Source organism: Mesoplodon densirostris, chromosome 2, assembly GCF_025265405.1.
Source record: "Mesoplodon densirostris isolate mMesDen1 chromosome 2, mMesDen1 primary haplotype, whole genome shotgun sequence".
Taxonomy (NCBI): domain Eukaryota; kingdom Metazoa; phylum Chordata; class Mammalia; order Artiodactyla; family Ziphiidae; genus Mesoplodon; species Mesoplodon densirostris.
In genome coordinates, this window is record NC_082662.1 from 150,559,456 (window position 1) to 150,574,512 (window position 15,057).

The 15,057-nt window shown below is 36.7% G+C and overlaps 1 protein-coding gene across 3 annotated transcripts in view; it reads right to left on the reverse strand.

Annotated features, from left to right (window-relative positions):
* SWT1 (SWT1 RNA endoribonuclease homolog) overlaps nt 1-14,984 on the reverse strand; it is a 93,106-nt gene extending 78,122 nt beyond the window's left edge. Inside the window, exons 1-5 of one of the 3 annotated variants that reach the window (XM_060091140.1) lie at nt 14,855-14,984; nt 11,180-11,269; nt 10,068-10,151; nt 8,492-8,550; nt 3,044-3,782 (exon numbers count right to left, since the gene is read on the reverse strand). In XM_060091140.1, the coding sequence (XP_059947123.1) occupies nt 3,044-3,782; nt 8,492-8,550; nt 10,068-10,151; nt 11,180-11,260 (963 nt within the window). In that variant the 5' untranslated portion in view covers nt 11,261-11,269; nt 14,855-14,984. Of the gene's footprint in view, nt 1-3,043; nt 3,783-8,491; nt 8,551-10,067; nt 10,152-11,179; nt 11,270-14,420; nt 14,498-14,551; nt 14,636-14,854 lie in introns of those variants that run through there. The other 2 variants (XM_060091141.1, XM_060091142.1) reach the window with 2 other exon arrangements.
* Nucleotides 14,985-15,057: the final 73 nt, after the last annotated feature.

Here is a 15,057-nt window from a genome sequence, read left to right on the forward strand (position 1 = left end):
GTCTCCTAGCAAAGATTGAAAATCTCAGTTTTTCACTGGCACTTTTGGTGAGTGGATGAGACTTACTCAGCCCTACATACAGGTGACAAGGAACTCAGCAAAAGCCACTACTAAACCAAATCATCTTCTAAGAATTCTCCAAGTACCAAACTCACATGTATTTTACAAGACACTGTATAAAAATTACAGACCCTCTTTAAACAAGTGTATCATATGTTGCTTTATTGGGAATTCAGCTTCTACCCAAACTACCCAACATCAATCTTCACCTGATACAACACCACATACATCACACACGTAGGCCCATTATAGCTTTACTATTCCATGACCCTGGGTTTTATAATGCCTTTTCCACCTGACTTTAAATCTCACTAGAGCTTTAGGTTCTCTTCAGCTAAGGAGTGCCAACCAAGCTAGAGATTATTATAGAACTTCCTGAAACTCGTGGCATTTGAAGTCTTTTCATTCTTTTACTACTACCCTTCACTCTCTTTGACCACAGGTCACTTTCAGTGATTTCAATAAATTTTCTGTTACCTCCAAATCCAGAAAAGTTCATGTCAGTTGTCCTGGAAAACCTCCTCCTTATTATAAAAGAAAGTCTTAGTGGGTGTTAAATGTTTGCCTTTCCCTACCATGCTTTATTAAATACATGGACCGGGACAAAGCCTTCCCTAGAGATGACAAAAGGGAATAACAATAATGATGGTATAAATGGTTTTATCTGCTAGAGTGATTCCAAACTAAAAACCTGATTATACTGCTTCCGTGACTACATTTCAATGGCTCTGTACTATCTACAAGATAAAAAACAACCTTTCCCATGAGAGATAAAGAAATCCATTTTCTGGACCCTCGCTTCCTCTCCAACTTCCTCTTCTATAAATTCTCTACACATCTCAACTCAAGTCAAAATGAACAACTTAAGTGCCCACGCAGGCTCTTGCCATGCAATTTCATAACTCTGGGCCATTACACAACTGGTCCTCTCCCCTGACAGGACAACACTTCTATTCTTTGCTCTACACATTTTTCAATACCAAGCTTAAGAACCTCCACCTTAATAAGCCCTTCCTTAACTCACTCCCAAATTTATATTAATACCAGCCAAATTCCTAGGGCTCTAATATTTACTTCACTGTATTTGCAATTGTATTTTACTAATCTACCTCCCTGGGAACTTCTTGAGGGTAAAAAGCATCTTATTCATCTCTAAGTGCCTAGAACATAACACATAATAGGTATCTTTAATTAATGTTTGATAAACTGATGAATCTCTATCCCACAGACTCATAAGAATTAAGTGGGATACCGTTTATAAAAGTGGCCTATAAACCACAAATTTCTAGAACATTAGTTAGCAATGGTGAGGGGAGGGTGCAAACTGAGAAGGGTCTGTATCAAAGGACTATAAAACCTAAGAAACAAAATAAGTCACTTTCTCCTAGGAAAGCATAACAGGATTACTAAATCCAGAAAATACAGTTATTTCTTTGTAAAGTACACTCATTATTTTAGAAACATAATTATCTACTGAGGAACATATGAGGAAAACAAAACAACAAATATAATATTAAGAGGATTAGCTACTGTCAATAATACGCTAAAGATAATATATTCAAGATAAGAACAATATTTACTTGATGCTCCTGTGTCTACATGACTTTGAGTCAGATAAGACTGCTATCAAAGGAATATAAAGAGTTTTAATTCCAATAACTGAAAAGTAATCATGCAAAAATTGCTTCCCCTACAACTTAATATTCATGCTATGTATCTCTTTTGGTTTGTGTAGCAATTCTACACAGAGAGCAAAAAAACCTATAAGATGCGGTGCAGGGATTTCTCATACTGTTCCTCAGATGTACAGCACAAGGGGAACACCAAACAATGATACAAAGATGTTTGGTAAAAATACTGGAAAATTCAGACTCCTTGCTTGCATGTTACTCTACAGAACTGGTTATAGAGCACAAGAAGAAAACTATAGCTTTCCTTTAAGAAAGCAATAAAAAGAACAAACTCCATTCTTTCCTTCTTTGGACTCCTTCAAGTTCAGTGAACAAAGAGTACTCTCTCTCAAGCTCTTCTGGCCTTCCTAGTTACGATCCCTCCATTTTTCAAAGGAAGTATCTTATACTACACTTTGTAGTCTTGATTCCTAAAAGTAGGTAGGTTCCACCACCACCTGTTTTTAAGCAGTCTCTAAATTTCAGAACTTCTCAAGTTCCAAAGTTCTAAAAGTTGTCTTAAAGGTATCAATAAATAATTTTATTTGCCATAGAAAACAAGGCTGTAGCAATTAGGTTCTCAAATTAGTCCACAAATGCTGACTTATTACATAATTTAGAAGCAAAACAAGATATGCCAAGCTTTCTAGCCTGGATCTCTGTACACATAGTTCCCTTTGCCTGGAACATCCCTGCTTCTCCCATCTCACTCCACCTTGTCTGCACCTGAATAACTCCTATTCAATCCTCAATTCTCAGTTTACTTGTTATCCCCTCCGGTAAACCTTCCTGAATTAATCCCTCCACGGTGCACCAAGGCCATGTTAATCCCCTGCTGTGTATTCCCATATTAGGTGATAAGTACTGATCAGACCTGAGGTGGCTGTTTCTGTGTCTCCTCATATTAAGTAAGTCTCTGAAAACAAAGACAGTGACTGTGATGCCTGGCATATAGGGCATTCAAAAAATAATTTGTTAAATGAATAGCTATTTGGAATAATAACCCCTGGATGTTCTATAGTTCCTGGAGTTAGAGAAGAGCCTAATACTGTCACAGTGCTTTTCTGATAGAACGATCTATAATGGCTTCTTTCTATATTTTTACACATTCCCTCCTATTTTGGATCCTTGATACTTGCCAGGATAGCCTCCTAAGGAAATTGGAATTATCGTGGTAAAATAAAAGAATCAACATTATCTTCCTGACTAAATAGAATCAGCTCTCTATGATCATTATCTATAATAGAAACAACACAAACCTAAGTACATTAAAACTCTTTGCTAAAGCCTATATTCATTTTGCACTACCTTACCTTGGTTAGGTTTTCACTAGAACTTGAATCATTACTTCTTTGATGCTCATGATATTTTCCTTCCCACTCACGAACAGTTTGCTTATACGTGGAATCTGAAAATAAATGTCCACTTTTGTGCCTTGTCAAATTTAATGAAACTTGGGAGCCTTCCAGGCATTCTTTTTTCTCCTGCTTAGTCTTTAACTTGTTAAAATCCAAACTGAAGACATTTTCTTCTACAAGCTTCTGAAGGGTTTCACGGGATTCTCCTAGGATTTTGAAATTGATCTTTCTTCTTCTAGATTCGAGGGGTTCTTTAATTATCTTGTTGGACTTATAATCCTGAGAAAATTGGATTCTCTTGCATTTCTCCAAAACACATTTTTCAGAACTGTCTCTAAATTTATTATACCTTTCTTTCTTGAGTTCCTTCATCTTCTGCCTCTGAGCAAGTAAATGAGGCCATTTTTTTTCACTTGCCTGGCCTTCAGCTTTAGGTCTCACATCTTTGGCAATCTTAGGACTGCTGAAGTTTTTAATTCCATGGTCCAGCTCACTCTTAACATTTGTCAATTTAATATCTTTAACTTTAAAATCTACACATTTACTTATACCTTTTTTAGTTCCATTTGAAGAAGGACTCTGAGAAATAATTTGATTATCATTTGAGTATGATGTTTCTTGGAGTTTAACAAGTCCTTGGGATGAAGAACTAATTTTTGGTCTCTTTCTTGGAGTGTCAGTTTCTACATTCAGTCTGTAAAGCAGCACAGAAAACTAGGTTACATTACAATTGTACCTGATAATATGTAATATTGTACTGTATCATTTTAGTGAGGAAATGAAAGAACTGGCCTGATAGGAACTTCCTAAGAAGTAAGAAATGGCTACATTAAGAATGAAGTGGAAAGGATTACTCAACAAACAGTTATTGGAATAACTGGTTTGCTATTTGGAAAAAAACCCACAAACGTACAGCTTTATATACTACCAGATGGTATAATTTCAAAGAGATTAAACACTTAAGTGCGAAATAATAATTATTTCCATAACTGCTCTACTTCATATTAAATACTTAAAAACCATAGGGGAAAAAGGGAATATTTATCTGATTTCTTAATAGAGAACTTCCTAAACTTAATAGCAGTGGGAAAAATCACAAAGGAAAACAGTAAACGTAAATGACTATTTACTTTAAAACTTCAGCATATTAAAAAATAATAAAATTAAAAGAACTTGGAAATGGTATTTACTACTTATGTGACAGCTTATTAGCCTTAGTAAATAAAAAGCTCATCAAAAAGTACTAAGACTCTAAACAAACACATGGACACCAAGGGGGGGAAAGTGGCAGGGCAGGGGTAGTGGTGAGATGAATTGGGAGATTGGGTTGACATATATACATTAATATGTATAAAATGGATAACTAATAAGAACCTGCTGTATAAAAAATAAATTAAATAAAATTCAAAAAAAGTACTAAGACTCTAGAATAAGGCATAAACAGAAAATTAATGAAAGAGAAAAAGGGAATAGCTAATAAACACTTTGGGGAAAAAAGTCTGACTTCCCTAGAAGTCACAGACATGCTAATTACAACATACCATTTTCTTCTCAAATTAGCAAAGATTTTTAAATAACATTAAACACCAATAAGAAATTGTAAAATGGACCCTCTCATATGTTGCTAGTGGAAATGCAAAATGATTTAACAGTTACACAAAGGAATCTGATAGTATAATTAAGAATTCTAAAAATGTTCTTATCCTTTGACTTCTTAGTAATTCGTACTTTAGAAATCTATACCAAGGAGGAAAAAAAGCAGAAATGGACTAAAAAATAATAACAGCAAGATATTCAATTCAGGGCTATTTATAAGAGGAAAAAATCAGGTACAAGATAAATGCTAAAATTTTTGAAATGACTAAAAAACATGTCATTCTATTGAATATGATAGAGTGTCATAGTCATTTCAAATGATGTTTATGAAAAGTCTTCAATGACATAACAAAACATATTGATATAATATTAAGCAGAGAACAAGTAGGGCACAAATCTGTACATGTAATGAGGTCTCAACAGTTTTCTAGCATAGTAAAAAAGCTAGAAAGAAATGTGCTAAAAAGTTTTAGAAGCAGCAGTAGCTAGAAGTGATAATTTTCCTGCTTAATAAAACTAGATATTACTTTGTAGTCAGAAAGAAAGGGGAAAAAAATTCGACGAACCACAATCCATTTATTTATATCAGTAAATCCTTAAGTGCCTTTTAAGTACCTGTCACTCTGCCAGGCACTGGGAGGCAGCGGAGGACATAACAAATACAGTCCGTACCCCCAATTAATTTACCGTCCAGCAGGGGAGAAAGAGATGGTAAATAAGTGACTTTTCAAATAGTTAATTATGCAAGAGCAAACTATAAACATCTCAGAGTTTCTATAGGAGTTTCACCTGAGTCTTCATCTGGTTTTACTTTCTTTACTATCTCTTTCTACAAAAAGACTGCCTATCATTATTTATCTGTTAATAAGTAGCAATAAAACAAAACTTTAATAGGACCCTAGCTTGACACTTAATAGTATATCATATAAGACATCAACTGTATTAAAGAAAAATCAGAAAAACAACAAACAAAAGAAAAATTTTAACAGGACCCTGTAGTTTTCTGAGCAGTTTAAAATTCCTATTTTATTTTTTTCTTCACAACAGCCCTGTACTGCATATTTCACAGCAATCTATGCACCATGGTCCATATGGTCATAATTAATAAAAACTCAGCATTATAATACCTTTTAAAAGACCAACAAAATTAAATCTTAAAAGTTACCTCTTATCAACTAGTTTTGCAAAATGCTATATTGTGATAATGCAGTTGTATATTTGCAACCCAAAATACTAAAGTCCTGAGATCTTTTTAGACATGTTAGACATATAGCAAATACTTCTTTTTTATGACTGACTTAAGCATAAACTCAATATCAGCTGAAGCTAAATATCACCATCCTAGATTGAACTCTTGTGATACAAAAATAAATGTGAAATCTTGTCAAAAATTTAATTGTTATAATTAGATTATTTTAAATTTTAGTAACCAAGGTTTTACTTTAATTTTTTTGGCCACGCCATGCAGCATGTGGGGTCTTAGTTCCCCGACCAGGGATCGAACCCATGCCCCCTGCAGTGGAAATATGGAGTTTTAACCACTGGACCACCAGGAAAGTCCCAAAATTTAGTAACCAATGTTTTAAAACATGATATACAGCAAGAAAAATAATTGCTCAACATTACTAGTGGCTAGATTACTCCACTAGCCATCATAATGCACATTTAGGATATTAAATCACATACTAAACTTTCAACTTAGGTCAAATGAAGAATAAAGTACTTTTTGGTTAATTCTGCCAATAATGGGTACTGCTGATGGCAATAGTACCATCTCTCTAATACTAACTGAGATAAAACTTAACTCCTTTCAACTCCTAGACTTAAAGATTTGGCCAGTGGGGTTGTGATGCAATTTTTATTGAAGAAATCTCACAAACTGTGTGCAACTTGACGAAATGCTTTCTGAATATTTTCAAAAGACTGCTGCCTTTGCTTATATTTTTATTGCGAATAAATTCATGTATATGCACTTAAACCAGGGATCTGGAATTGTGGTAACAATACAATGTAACTGGCTTTCAGGATGACAAAATTCTCTCTGATTTTCCACCTACATCTCAGCTTTCAATGTTTGCGCATCAATTTCGGGACCTTTCCTGTAGTTGAATAGGGAGATCTTTTCGGAAGATGTCATGTATCATAAAGAAATATTTATAACCTTAAGGCAAATAAGTTTGTTTACTGCTCCAGGAAGTAAACAACAACCTCAAATGAATCATTTTCTCTGCAGGCAACCAATGGTCGTGAGAAATCCTGCATTACTGATATTGATATCTACTAAGCACGGTATTACATCTTTCTTTTGTCCAATCAACATTTCAAATATATACCACATTGTTTAAATGCACAACAAGGTCGTTCTGAAGTATACTGTATGCCATATACTTTTGTCTTTGACAAAAGAAAATTTCACTATGAGTTACATCTAAACTACTCACCAACATCTGAAAGTAAATAATCAGAGATTAACAATAAATCTAGATGCTCTGCACTGTTCATATTACTGATATTGTTACTCTGATTAGACATGGTAATAACCCACACAATAGCATGGTCATTGATCACACTTGGGTTCAGAGATACAGAAATGTCATTGAATAAGACATTCAACTATTCAGTGATGCAAGGGCTGAAGCCAAGTAGCAGATTTTGAGTAAATACTGACGCCAAGTTGAACTTCATTGCATCCTTAGAATAATTTTGATCCTATTCTCAAAATAATTCAACATTATTTTTTCCTCTTCCCAGAGAATATATGAATAAGTCCAAGGGGGTTGAGCATATAGATCAGAACTCCGTTTACACTCTTATACATGGATATAAAATCAAGGCTAGAAAATGTGTTCTTAAGCAAAAGGTAACTAGTGAAAAATCAGGCAGTGTTTTCGAACTTAAAATTTTTTTAAAAGATACTAGTACAAAAGGCATTAAAAATCTGAAAAATTTAGAAAGTGATAGTCAATATAACATGAAATTTGTGATAGAGTATACTTCAACAGATAATAATATAGAGACAAAAATTCACACAAAAAAGAAGATAATTCAAAAGAAAAACTGAAAAAGAGTCAGAGGCAAGCTGGATTTTTTGATTTTAGCAAACATTAACTGAGCTTGTCAGGGAAGCAGAAGTTTTATTCATAGATTTAATGCCACTTTAATTGTTTTCCTGTAACTCCTTGTTTTCAGAGAAACTTTGATCTTACCAACTTTTATCATGCATTATACATTTTATACTTATTTACCCCCATTAGTGGCAAGAATTCCTTCACCACAAAATTCTCTGAATTTTTTACCCAAAGAACACAGAAAACTAAGGAGAAATAATCTCCAATATTTCTAACACTATTCTCCAAGTTCTCTAGTTGTAGCCATGACCTGTTTTTAATTAACATGGTTTTAGACCCTTATCAATTCAATAAGATACATATTCTCTTCATGGGTAATATGCAAAGATAATTTATCCAAAATTATTAAATCAGCCTCATAACCTCTTCCATTACTATATATAATGAAGTTATGTATCTTATAAGGGTGCGTCAAAATCAAATTACTTGAGATAAAAATTTACATTTTATTTGAAAGTAGTATTTACATAGCATAGAATTCTGACAGACTTCTCATTTCACTCAACTTTTTCTTAAATTTATACAAATATTAAGAAAATTAATCATAATCTGTGATTTAGCTATATTTGCTGCAAAACAGTACTAAACAAAATAAAGGATTTTGTGAATCTAAGTATTTAGTCTCATAATTAAAAGCTAAAAAAAAGTGAAAATATATCAAGAAAAAGAGAAAACTTACCTTTTCAGTTCTTGTCTTCTTTTTACATTACAGTACAGAATATCTGTATGATCTGATTTCTGAAAGAAAAAAGGATATCATTTAGGAAATATAAATTGTGCACTGGGGAAGGAGATTGGGAGACGGTATTTTTTCCATACCTATGTGTTAGTGAATAGGTTGACACAATAATTTACTAAATCTTTCCAATAATCTTGTGAGACAGCTATTATTATCATCTCTGTTTTACAGATAAAGTACCCAAAGCTCAAACAGAGCAAAAATATCCTCAACATCACAGAGCAAGTTAGTAGCAGAGCTGTGATCTGAAACCAGATCTGTCTACCCTCTATTCTACCACCCTGTCTCTCTATGTATTCTGGGGACAAGAGTTAGGCACAAGAAAAATAATAGAGAAAGAGGGTATAGTCCCTGTCCTAAAGAGTTCAGAGTACAGTAAAAGGATAAAGTAGAAAGAAGTAGAAGGATATGTACAAATAACCTAATATAAAGGACATAAGTGTCAAAGCAGGACAATAAATAGTAAGTTGTAAAAAGAGTTCAAAACCTCAAACACCAAAAGTTGGAATGTATCTAGGAAAAATAGGTAGACAAAAAATATGCTAAAAATTGAACATATATTGAATAAAGATTAATGGGTAAAAGAAAAAGGCATTCTCAGTTAGAAATGCTTAGGCATTCTAAGAAGCTGGAGGCTACTGGTGTAAATTCAGCAGAGAGAAAATAAACTTGCCTCGCTAGAAGCAGGACTGTTTTGAGGAAGAAGAAAAAAGAAAACTGGATAGCTAAGGTGTGACCAAATTTAAGAGGGTCCTAAATGATAAACTTAAAAAGTAAGTGAAGATTTTTCAACAGAGGAGAAATATGATGAAATCAGTGTTTTAAGAAGTTTAATAAAGCAAGAATAAACTGCAATAGCAGTTTCATTACGTGAAAATAAATTCTTAAAAACCCAATTCTGCATTCATGGAACTTTCACAACTACCTTCTCTTATTACCTACAACAACTGTGCAGCTATCCTGATATACACCTAACTCCCACTTGAATATGGTGAGTACTTCACAAGCACCCATGTACTAGGTTAATGTGTTTGGTCTGCTGTCACTGTTTCAAATTACTTGTGAGACAGTGGAAAGAAATCTGGACATGGCTCTGTTGCTGCAAATAATTTTGTGTCCTTTGACAAATCACTTAACTTTCTGGATCTCTATTTCTGAATCGGAAAGTGCAAACACTGTATGTGCCTTGGCTATCTCAAAATGAAATTGTAAAGATAAATACAACCATATATGGGGAAAGACCTAAAAACTGTCTAAATTTATATTCATGCTGTCTAATCCCGCATAATAGGGTCTATTAGCACAAAGAAACAAAGAACTTGATAAACGCTTTTTAGTGAGCAGCAGAAAGAAAAAACTGGTTTTCTGTCTATTGGCTATCAAAAAGTAAGAAAAATATAAAGAAAAAAATTAATGGAAAAGTAGTGGGGGAATTTATATCATAAACCTTCTAACTGCACATTAAAACGTAAATATAAATAATTTTTAGAGTTAGTTACAGTATCTCAACACTCACCAGTTTTCTCTTCTCTGTTGAAACTGATATTACAGAACAAGCTGAACTAGTAGAATTTGCTGAGGTTTTTTTCTCTTTCTTATCCTAAAAATGCCATTTGGAAAAAAAGGAAAGAAAAGCACAAAATAAGCACAGCATAAGAGAGCATTATTTCATCACTTACTATAAATCAAGATTCTTTCTACATTAATAAATTTCAGAGAACAATGTTTAAGGACATACAAACATTGGTAAGAGGAAGGAAGACCCAACTAGAAATCAGAAGATGTAGGTGCTCTTGAACTAGGGATGAGATGGGATACAGGCGCTACAGCAGAAGGCTGCAGACGACTCAGACAAGGACACTGAGAAGTGGCACTGCCATGGTGGAATTCCGTCTTCTACAAAGCAAAACCATATATCCAGTTATTTTTCAGTGGATCCTGAATTCAATAGACCCAGGACAAACATATTTTGAGTACCTACCATGTATCAAAGACATTCTTCTAGACAGTGAGGACAGATTAATGGAAAAACAATAAAAGTCCCTGCCCTCATGGAGGTTAAAAACTAGTGCAAGTATTTACAAATAAGCAAATAATATATTTAGTGTGTCAGATGATGCTATGGAAAAAAAATAAAGCTGAGAGGGCTTCCCTGGTGGCGCAGTGGTTGAGAATCCACCTGCCAATGCAGGGGACACGGGTTCGTGCCCCGGTCCGGGAAGATCCCACATGCCGCAGAGCGGCTGGGCCCGTGAGCCATGGCTGCTGAGCCTGAGCGTCCAGAGCCTGTGCTCCGCAACAGGAGAGGCCACAACAGTGAGAGGCCCGTGTACCACAAAAAAAAAAAAAAAAAAGAAGAAGATAAGAAGGAAGCACAAAGGACACTGCCAAGCCTCAGTTTCTTCATCTGTATAATTGGGATAAAAACAGCACCTACCTCATAGAGCTGTGAGGAATAAACAAAATAATGCAAGTAAAGAATGAGAATAACAAGTGACTTTTCCTGGGTCAGAAGGGAAGAACAAAATATTTACATATCTCATTTTAAAACTGAGGTGTATTTTTTTCATTACACAAAAATAAACTGTAAAAAAGGGTATCTTTAGGTCAACAAACCAGAATTCTTACTTCTTCATCAACATTGGGTGATGGGGCGGTGCCTTTTCTCTGAGATTTCTCTTTTTTTTCGTAAGATTCTTTGCTGGACATTTTGAAAAGCTAAAATAAATATCAAAAGCACATTATGTTTTACCACTGCCACAACAAAAACATTAGAAATTATTCTTTTTTCAGTTCCTTGAAGACTGGAGTTTTACAAAATAGTTTCCATATTTTGCCCAGTCTCAAGGTGACAGGATTCTCTCATTGTTCCACTTTATTTTACTTACATTCTCCCTCATAATGATCTGTTCCCCTCCTTCAGCTTCATCTATTACCTTTTTAGGAATGACTCTCAAAACTATGCCTTTAGCCCTGACTTCTCTCTCAAGCATCACAACACCATTATCAACTGCCTGCCAGACTGCTGTATTTTGCCCCACCTATATATACCTCAAAACTAACTAGTCAAAAGTCTTCATTTTCCCAACACACCCTCCGTCACTCACTGAGTGAGACTTCAGGCAAAATACATACGTTTTTTGAGCCCTAGTTTCATTATATGTAAAATAGAGACAACTCATCCGAGGTTTTTGAAGAACTCAGATGAAACTATGGATGTAAAAATACCTTGTACAGGATAGTACACAGTAGGGTCTTAACAAATGCTGGCTTACGTGGTTGTCTTTCTTCTACCTGAGCTTCGTGAAGAATATGCTGTATTGAAAACTGAGGAGGTGTTCACAAATGCCTGCTGAGTGAATGAATGAGTGAATTTTTCTTCCCCAGAATATTCATTGTTCATTCTGAGCCACCTCCAACTCTTGCTGATCCAGTCCCTCTGTCCACTTCCCATCCCAGTCTCACTTTTCCAGCCCTGTTCTGGATCAAGTCTATACTGTTAGTTACTGATAGGAAAACACACAAACAAACACACAAACATAGTCATTCCTTATGGTCATAAACACTCTCAAGATAGTGTATACAACCATCCTGTACTGGAACGTAGAGGCCAGAGACTGGGAATATCACCAGGTTTGTTGGGGCAAGAGGATGTAAAAGGGGTCCAGAAGCAAAGTCCAAAGGAGAGTTTATTGCTGGCAGTGATATGTATTGACACTATGAACATAACAAAGACTAGAAACCAAGCAATTGCAACTACTCCTGGTCAATCATGATCACACTAAGTGAAGTTCTATAAAAGAATGATCAATTACACTTAATCAAACTTTTAGAATGTTTTGATGATTACGGAAGAAAGAATAAAAATGCTGATAGCTAACAGAAATCTAATAATAATAAAAATTAATAAAATAGCCAACATAAACTTCTAAGAACAATTCTAAATTGCCCAGAAATTTTGCTTTGTAAGATAATTTATGGCAATAATTGAATTCACAGTTCAGCTTTCAGATTAGAAGAATAATCTTCATTTCTCTTTCTTGTTCCAAGGATCCCATTCCATGGGAGTCTTGGGGGGTGAAGCAGGGGAAGGCATAATGAAAAATAATAACTTCCATGAGATGAACTGCTTAGAGGCAATGGACTGGTTATGTTACCTCTTACAATTTAAACCCATTCACATTGTGCTGTGAATACAAAAAAATACAATTGAACCTGTTACCCATAAGACAAATTGAAAAAAAAAACACTGCAGATAGTGGACTATCAAAGGAAAAACACCCATATGTGTACTATGACAAATGTTTTATACTCCTATTAGTGTGAAATTCATATTGATCCTATGGAAATCAAAATACACCCTAAATGAGGGGAGACTTCCTGTGCCGGCCAGTCTCCAAAATGGCTCCTGATGAACTCTGCTACCTGGTAATTACAGTCTTATGTAGCCCCCTCTCACAGTTAATACAGACAACCCACGTAACCAACAGGATATTGCTATATGGTAGTATGTGGCTAGGTCTAATAAGACATTATGGCTTCTGCCTTACTCTATCTTGAATTGTTCACTCTAGGGAAAGCCAACCACCATATCATGAGGACATTCAAATAACCCAAAGAGAAGCCCACCAAGGAAGAACTGAGACTTCTTGCCAAAAATGAATCAACTGCCAGGCATGTGAATGAGACACCTTTGAAGCTGATCCTGTAGCCCAAAGAAAGCCTTCACATGGCAGCATCCCTGGTAGGTATCTTCACTGCAGTCTCATGAGACCCATTGCCAGATATACCCAGAAAGCCATTTCTGAATTCCTGACCCATACAAACTGTGGGGTAATAAGTGTTTTTGTTGTTCTAAGCCACTAAGTTTTGAGATAACTTAGGCAGCAACAGATAAGTAATATACTCACTTAATATGATTCTTCCAAACTCTGAAGACACCTTCTTCAGGATGTCTCAAGAGCAGGGACCATGCTTAGAAAATTAAAATTCCCACAGAATGCACAGGCTAAAAATCTAACCCATTTCATCTCTGGTTTCCAGCTGGTATTAATGAGATTGACATACCGAATCAAGCTTTCAATGAACCATCCAGTCTTTTAGAAATTAAAAAATCACTGGTTCTTGGATTATGCGCAAATATCTACTACTCATGTCTGTAAGTTATAACGTGTTATTATGCCATTTTTTAATCAACTGTTACGAGCAGTGAGGCAGCGTACATCCAGGAATAATAGTTAAAACTTGGGGATGGGGCCACGAAGAGGGCTTTAGAACTATAATTCACGAAAACTTCCAGGGGATAAATTGTGTTTCCATTAAATTGGGGAGGGGGGAACCCTCCAAATATACTTCCTAGGTACTGGGGGGATGGAGGGAGGACCAGATTCTTGTTTTGAGTTTCAAATTGCCAAATAATCACACTCGCTCTCCCCTGCGGACTGAAACAAATAGAAAATAAATAGACCAATGAGATAAGCATTAAGTATCAGCTTTATTAACTAGGAAAACCAAACTGAAGTGCGAGAACCTGAGACTAAAAAGAGTTTCCCTCTCCTGCCCTGCTGCCTGTAACATTCGGACCAGTTCCAAGCAGAGTAGCCAGAAAACTCAAAAATTTTCCCCTTGCCTACCCCAGCGGGCTTGAAGGAGCGCGGCTTAAGCTCAAACAGGCTCAGAGAGTAAAGGCAAGAGAAGTACGGGGGCCGGGGAACTCACTTCCATACGCCTTGAGGAATGTGAATCGCATCAGTCAAGTGCCCCGAAGCTCAACATATTAACGAGCTTTGGGTATTAACAGCCTAAATATAAGCACAGGGCACTCCTCCCGCCCCCACCCGGCCAAATTCCCTATCCACAGGAATCTTACAGCCACGGCGCAGCGCTGATACTGGGAATACGTAGGTTAGGGCAAAAATAAAAACAAAAGGAAAAGAGTGTTCGGGTCACGGTGTGCGTGAAGGTGCGAAATGAGGAGCAGACCCCCAACTCGAAGTCCACCTGAGTGACTGGCGAGCTTGTCAGCGTCCTGTAAACCGCCTAGGCCCACGGGCTCGCGTACTCACAAACTTGACCCTAGCCGGGGCGAGGGGCAGCCTCAGAGGAAGGGCCGGGCCAGAACCCCACCCTCCACAGAGCAGGCTCAACCCCGGGTCCGCCCCCAGAGTCGCCCAGCCCAGGCTCGAAGGGACCCGGAATCCTCCGTCCGTCCCGCCGGCCGCCCGCTACGGTACCGGAGTGAGGCGCGGAGCCTGCCCAGCGTAACGTCAACGATTCCCCCACCACCCCGCCCCGGCTCCCTACCTTATTCACCAGCCCTCGCGCCGGTGGCGACTCGTGACGCCCAGGCCAAGGGAAAGGGACCCCGAGCCCGATGCCCGCTGGGAAATGTAGTTCTGCGCTGAGGCAGGTACCGCTCGAAAGCTCCCGAGCGTTTGTTTAGCTTTGCGTTCACTTCCTCTGAGGACTTGGAACTCCGGCTCCGCGCCCCCCGTGCGGCGCGGTGC